This window comes from Triticum urartu, chromosome 7, assembly GCF_003073215.2.
Source record: "Triticum urartu cultivar G1812 chromosome 7, Tu2.1, whole genome shotgun sequence".
Classification (NCBI taxonomy): Eukaryota; Viridiplantae; Streptophyta; class Magnoliopsida; order Poales; family Poaceae; genus Triticum; species Triticum urartu.
Genome location: NC_053028.1, coordinates 109,084,022 through 109,090,761, shown reverse-complemented (window position 1 = coordinate 109,090,761; position 6,740 = coordinate 109,084,022). Strand labels below are relative to the sequence as shown.

At 44.2% G+C, this 6,740-nt stretch overlaps 1 protein-coding gene across 2 annotated transcripts; it reads left to right on the top strand.

Annotated features, from left to right (window-relative positions):
- The first annotated feature begins 247 nt into the window (after nucleotides 1–247).
- LOC125525990 (ubiquitin-conjugating enzyme E2 34-like) lies at nucleotides 248–5,998 on the top strand. Of its 2 annotated transcripts, none has more exons than XM_048691000.1 (9): nucleotides 248–598; nucleotides 692–746; nucleotides 3,278–3,311; nucleotides 3,422–3,490; nucleotides 3,926–3,987; nucleotides 4,068–4,107; nucleotides 4,589–4,616; nucleotides 5,047–5,138; nucleotides 5,506–5,998. In XM_048691000.1, exons 1-9 carry the CDS (start codon nucleotides 542–544, stop codon nucleotides 5,792–5,794), a joined length of 726 nt encoding a protein of 241 aa, XP_048546957.1. In that variant the 5' UTR covers nucleotides 248–541; the 3' UTR covers nucleotides 5,795–5,998. The 2 variants fall into 2 exon arrangements, with proteins under 2 accessions (XP_048546957.1, XP_048546956.1); XM_048690999.1 differs by having other exon boundaries at nucleotides 249–598; nucleotides 3,278–3,316; nucleotides 3,427–3,490.
- Nucleotides 5,999–6,740: the final 742 nt, after the last annotated feature.

The window sequence follows — 6,740 nt, the reverse complement described above, 5'->3', positions numbered from 1 at the left end:
GTAAAATTTAACTCCTCCCTTTTGACAGCACCCGAAGCACGAAAGCGGCCGTTAATTCGGAAAAAGCTGACAGACAACCACGAGAGAGAGAGAGAGAGCGTGGACCTGAACGAAAACCATCCAGAAAACGCGTGCGACCCAGCGGCCCGTCCGTCCGTCGGCTCGCCCGTCCTGACCTGACCGGCCACGAGCACGAATCTCGAGGCAGATCGGGCACCATCGATAAGACACCCAGCTGATCTCCCCTCCCCCCTCTCTCTTTCTCCGCACGCTGGCCCCCTCCCCTCTCTCTCTCTCCACCGGGGTACGCGGCCACCGATCCCCCACCCCCGCGCCGCCCGATTCGCCCCCAATCCCCAACCCGCGCCCCCAAATCGCCCAATCCCCGAGCCCCCGCGCCCGATTAGCTGCGACGGGACCGCGTCCGGTTCGATCCGCGGCGCCGGCTCGATCGAGCGGGGGGGACGCGCGCGCGGGTGGTCGGATTCGGGCGAGCTAGGGGTTCGGACGGTGGCCGGCGCGGCCGCCTAGGGTTTACGCCATGGCCGACAAGGGCTGCCTCAAGCGCCTCCAGAAGGAGTACCACGCGCTCTGCAAGGTGAGCTCCCCCTTCCCCTGCCTCGATTCGTGGCGATTGGCGCGGTGCGTTTCGGTTTTGGGAGGGGCTCTGACGCGATTGGCATGCTTGCAGGAGCCGGTGCCGCAGATCGTGGCGCGCCCGCTGCCCAACGACATATTGGAGTGGCGTAAGTAGCTTCCACTTACCGCGCATGTGTGTTTACCGTAATTTGATTTGATGAGAAACGCCTGGGGCTCGCGAACCATGATTGCGACTGGCGGTTTGGTGTTTGTGTTAATCGTTGCTGGGCGTGGCTATGTTGTGGTAATATATGAAGCTTTTGCATTGCACTTGGGCATGCTTATGTTTGCTCACCTGTAGTATCGAAATTTAAGGTTTAAATTGTCGGGCTAATCTTTATAATGTGTCTATGGCCACCTGTTGTATCTGTTGTCTACAAAATCTTCTGCCGTTCTCGAGAATCCTGTAATGTAAATTGGGCTCGTGATTTGGGTAGGTTCGGGCTTTCCCTAGCCCCTGGAAGAAGTTCAGGCACATGCTGTAGAGATGCTAGGAAAAGCTTATTGGCTCCTGCGTGTCATTAGCCAAAGTCGGGTGTTCTCGCGGGAAGTGGCCTGGAGGGTCTGTTGTTAGCTTCCGAAAAATTCAGTGTGAAAAATCTGCATATAGAAGTTTGGATTTGTAGGCGCCTTTCCTGAAAGTGGTGGTTCTCACCTCCCTGTGCCCAAAGCTTACTCATGCATCATTGTCATCTGTGTGCTTGTTTGGTAAAATGGCATGGACTTGGAGACGGGGAAGTGTCACACCAGTGGTCCACGATATATTTGGTGCTATTGGATATTTTTCAACAGTTATCACATTAACTCATGCGGTTGTGGCATTGTCTCGCATCATTATGTTGCACACTGCTTCATGGCCCATCTGTTTTAATTATCTGATGTTTCATCACCTCCAATCTGTTCACTATACATATTGTTCCCCACCAGATTTTGAATTGGTCTGGTTTGTACTTGTACAATGATGGCCAAGGTGTCCTGCCAGTCTTGTATTAAGCTGCATGATAGTTTGATACATATTGCAGGGTCTTGGTATTTTTAATTGTTATTTTGAAATACAACGTTGTGTTTTTGGTTTATGCCCCAAATTGTCGAGTTGCTTATTCCGCTGCTGATGTTGGAGAGTGTATTTTAATTGCAGATCTGGTCATTTTAGGCATTAGGCAACTATGTGAAAAAAATTAAAATTATGCATGTTAGATTTAGTCAATAATTTTTCATTATGAAGTTTTAAACTTGTCTACTGGTGTACATTTAGTTACTCTGATTTTAATGAGTGACACCTAAAAAGCACGGATCTGGACACGGAAACACGGCCACGGTGACATGAATACCAGGACATGGAATACGTCATTTTCCAGAAACAGCCATTCGGGGATACACGACTAAATATAAAGAATTAAAAAATAGGCCATGTAATATGAGGTCAGAATAGTGCCACATTTCCATTTGTTGCATCCCTTTTCAAGTGCTCAATGAGAAACAAAGGATATTTCGGATCTACAACACCAGGCTGCCCTTCACTCTCACCCATGGACGATTGGCTACTGGCGGTGGGGTTCTCAGATGCCATGCTCCCTAACAGCAAGCAAACAGCAGCACCAATATTCAAGTGAGCACAACATCATGCAGCTAATTTAAAACACAAGCAGCAACGGCATTGCCGCATGGGGAAGCAAGCAGCAGCATCTCAACAGGGAGTCACAAAGGGATGAAGAGGTTGAGGAGAGGCTGCTGGGCTTGGGGTTACCTGCTCGAGCGCGTGTCTGCTGCACTTTGGAAACGGCGGCGGTCGAGTCCAGGCGGCGGAGTGTTCGCTGGAGCCTGGAGCAGCTTGTTCCTTTTGTGTCGAGCGTGTGTGTGAGCCTGCAAAATAGGGTTTGTATCGGGCTGAGGCTGTTATTGGGCCTTCCAATTCCCAGCGTATCCCAGCTATGTCCTTTCTTTCAAAATTTGGTAATGAGGGGATATGCGTATCATGGCGTGTCACCATGTCCCGCCATACTAGGACGGCAAATCGGCTGAATCAGCCGTGTCCGTGCTTTGTAGAGTGACACACCTAGCCACATGAATGCTGTCATGCCAGATATTTTACATTAACCTTTTCTGCAAGTCTAATCCTTGTTCGTCTTCCAATTATACTCCCTACATTCCTATGAAGACGGCATAAATTTCTGTTTGCAAACCCCAAGGAAAGCTAGCGCCAGAAATTTCTTTCCCAGCTTGCCTCTAATTAATTACTGCCTAGCGTCTTTGCCCACCATGGAAAATTCCAAGTCCCAATAATCCTGGCTAGCTTTGTATGTGCCCTTGGCCTGTAGCGCCATCATGCATGGCATTAAAAGCAGCCTGACATGCATGCTGTTTTCTCCCAGCCTGCATGTGGCAACCAATTCACACGTACAGCGCGAGATTATAGGAGGAGAACCAGGGGTATTGTAGGAAGAAGAGCATTTGAATCACACCCTGCACCTTGTTTTCAGAAAAATCCAGAGAAAAAAATATACGCCCTCTTCATAGGAACGGAGGGAGTATGTCATTTGCATTGTTGGCATTCTTATTATCAGTGCTGTCTATTTTTGCTCACTTTCAAGCTTGTTATCAAACTATCAGTTACTTAATTTTGTCTTTTGGTTGCCAGATTTTGTACTTGAAGGAAGTATAGCCACACCCTTTGAAGGTAAATATGACACATATTTGAAACTACTATCTTCTGCGTACTATCCTATGCCAGACAGTCTTTTTGCACTTATTTAACAGTCTTTTTGCACTTGTTTTTTCCTCCTGAAGGTGGATATTACTATGGGAAGCTTAAATTTCCCTCTGATTACCCTTTTAAACCTCCAAGTATCAGGTACTGAAACATTACAGCATTGGTTGTGCCTTTTTTAACGACAATTCCTTGTTATTTGGATGTTTAAAACAACTAGTCAATGTGTACGTGCAATGCACGTTAATTAGGAAGTATATTAAGTGATGTGTACGTGCAATGCACGTTAATTTGGAAGTATATTAAGTGCATGCGGATATTAAGTAGGATATTATTTGCATGTTCTTATGTGATTAGCACTATATTTTGGCATGACATTAACTGCACGCTAAACATGTTGAGCGCTCGACATTGAAGTAGTCTAGGTCGTTGGATTGACATGATTTGATGGCCTAGATTAATTGGATCTGCCCCTTTGGGTCTCTTTATATTGGTATAGATTAGATAAAATATGTTGATATCGAATTAATAAATGGACTTTTCTTAGATTTCTACTTACAATTTGTCTTTCTTGCTCAGCATGACAACCCCCAGCGGCAGGTTTGCCCCTCACAAAAGGATATGCCTATCAATGAGTGACTGTAAGCACCATACTGTAATCAGATTTTTTTTACCTTTCTAATCGGATTGAAATAATTCTCATATTGCTTTGTTTTTGCAGTTCATCCAGAATCTTGGAATCCCATGTGGTCTGTAGCAAGGTATGCACATAATGATATACCTCGATGAGTGAGTGATAGTAGTGTCTTCTCATTCCCAGGCCTGGGGAATACGTATTTTCATTTGACATATTTTAAAATATTTTGTGGGTAACTAAACCAATCATGCTTTTCAGCTCCTAAGTTTGAACTTAGATGTATCCCCATAAGATGTTTCTCCTTCAAATATCAGCTACTTGAGTTTATGGTCTTCAGTTACTTGCCTTCAAATTAAATGCTCAACCGCAATTTTCTTATTCTGTATGAACATCCATGAATGATGCTTTTCTGGTTTGCTTGGAAGTCAACCGAACTTTTTATTGAACAAAACATTGAGAACTTGGAACTTGCAACAAATTAAAGTGTACCTTCGCTTTTCCAATGATACAAGTGATCCGTCATTGTCAATCTGTGAATATATTTTGCTATATGGTATTCTTGTGCTTTTCTCTTCACCGGTCTGACATACGCCTTTGTGTTGCAGCATTCTAACAGGACTCCTCTCATTTATGGTAAGTTATTGTTACTTTTTCATCATCTACGAGTTGGCAAAAGAACTTCAATTCAATTCTTAATTGTTGACACACATATTTTGGAGATGAACTGTTCTTCAAGCCTAGCAATTTATACTATAAATACTTACTAAACACTACATTACTACTGCAAGTAATTCTTTTGAGTGTTTTTACGCAATAAATGTTGGTATTTCACTTGCAAGGAGGCAGTACTGTTGGTTAATGTTTCAGTTCTTCTGATAATCTTAATTTTCATGCTAGTCACCTAAATCTAGTATTCTGGTGCTTAAAGTACAAAAGATATGCTTGTACAGCTTTTTGCTGTTTCTTTTATACCCTTAGAATCATCTGGTTTACCAAAGAACATAACTATTTTCCAGCTTCTTGCCTTCTGATGTAAACTGTAAAATTGTTCTTGTATTTGTAGATGGATGATGCTCTTACAACTGGAAGCATCAGAAGTACAGATGGAGAGAAGAAGCGTTTAGCAAAGGCTTCTCTTGCTTACAACTGTGAGAGGTAAATGCATTTATATGCAAGATAGGCTTAGTTCTTTTGGGTGTTGACTGAGAAAAAGGTTAATCCTTCGGATGCAGGAATTAGCAGTAGCTTTCGCTCACTGTTCAGTAAATATGCTTCCATAATTAATATCTTGGTTTTTTGTTTTTAAGGGATTCTATCTCATTCAGTATTTCCCAAATGCAATGAACTCAGTGTACCAGTGCCAAATCACTGCATATCTAATTCACTTTTAGACAGCTGACATTTGTTGGCTTATTCTGAAATGACATTTATTCTTGTGTCTTGTTTTGACTACGCCTTCTTCCACACGAGATATCCCTGTTCCAAACCATGAGGTTTACTCAAGTCTGCTCTTGTTCCACAGCAAAAATTGCCCGCACTTCAGGAAACTGTTTCCTGAGTATGTTGAGAAGTATAACCAACAACAAGAAAAGGAGCAAACTGGCGCGGAACCAGAACCCCAGGAGAACCATGCCCTAGCTCCTTCTCATGCCGCCGTCCTGCAGGCGGCAGCTATGGTGAACAATATAGGAAGACCAGTGGCCGAGGTCCGCGGCGAAAAGAAGCTGAAGAAGCGAGTGCCCTTTTGGCTGATGGTGGTTATTGTCTCTGTTTTTGGCGCGGTGATGGCCTTGCCCCTGATGCAACTTTGACAGTAAAAAGTCGAATAAAGTGTGACAGTGGTGCCGTAATTTTGTATAGCTTTCTGTTGGTTTGTGCAACTCAATTCTTCATCCGTGGACTACCACCTTGGAGACATGGTGATGAACTCTTGTGATGGTAAAACTGTAGAACCGTATTCTCACTCCCTTGACGAGAAACTCTACAAGCTGCTTTATTTGAGCTTCTTGGAACTATGTTTTTTCTCGTCTTCTGTTTCGAGCCGCTCCCAGCATTGCTTTGCCCGCTAATGTTTATCTTCAAGGTGTAGAAATGTATCAGAAGTAGCATACCATTAATTTCATGCTAGGTTAAGAAGGGCTTGCTAATTGTGACCCGTGTCTGCGCTAAACAATGCTCTTTCTGCTGGGTATCTCTGGGAGATACGTCTCTTTCAAAGTGCTGCTTCACAATTTTCTCCAAATTCGGTTGCCTTGTATTTCTTGGCTAGCTGCTTATTTGGTGACTCGATTGTTTGTGTTCACCTACAGCACTAGCTGGAGCTGTTGGCGTTGCAGCTTTTCTGGAGAGCGAACTGTGTAGCACACGCCCCAGGGTCCAGGGATGCCCACTAAAATTACGGTGACCTGAGGGCCAACCTCAGAACTGTTGCAGTGAACTGAACTGAAAGTCGGTCTGCTTTCTCACCTTTGCATCTATTCAGATAACGATTCAACCAAACTCTTATGTGCTTAGTGCTATCAAGGCAACCCTTACTCCTGCTTATGGTCTTAGATGTCGATCACGATAAACATTTGTGCCCTATTTGGTTGTCTCTTCGCTACACAAAGCTCTCCCTGTTGAAAACATTGGGAATACGTTTTCGCCACTATCCATCTATCTACACTAAGCGTGGTTGGAAAGAAAACTCTGTAGACCTTAAAGAGGATGAGTTAAGGCTTAGCTAATTTGATGGCCCCGTCTGTGTTTTGTTCACTG

Excerpts from the sequence above, each read along its gene's own strand:
- LOC125525990 (XM_048691000.1), top strand. The coding sequence starts at position 542 with ATGGCCGACAAGGGCTGCCTCAAGCGCCTCCAGAAGGAGTACCACGCG. Across the intron at positions 3,312-3,421 it reads GGAAGTATAGCCACACCCTT|TGAAGGTGGATATTACTATG; the intron begins TGAAGGTAAATA and ends GTTTTTTCCTCC. Across the intron at positions 4,617-5,046 it reads CAGGACTCCTCTCATTTATG|ATGGATGATGCTCTTACAAC; the intron begins GTAAGTTATTGT and ends TTGTATTTGTAG.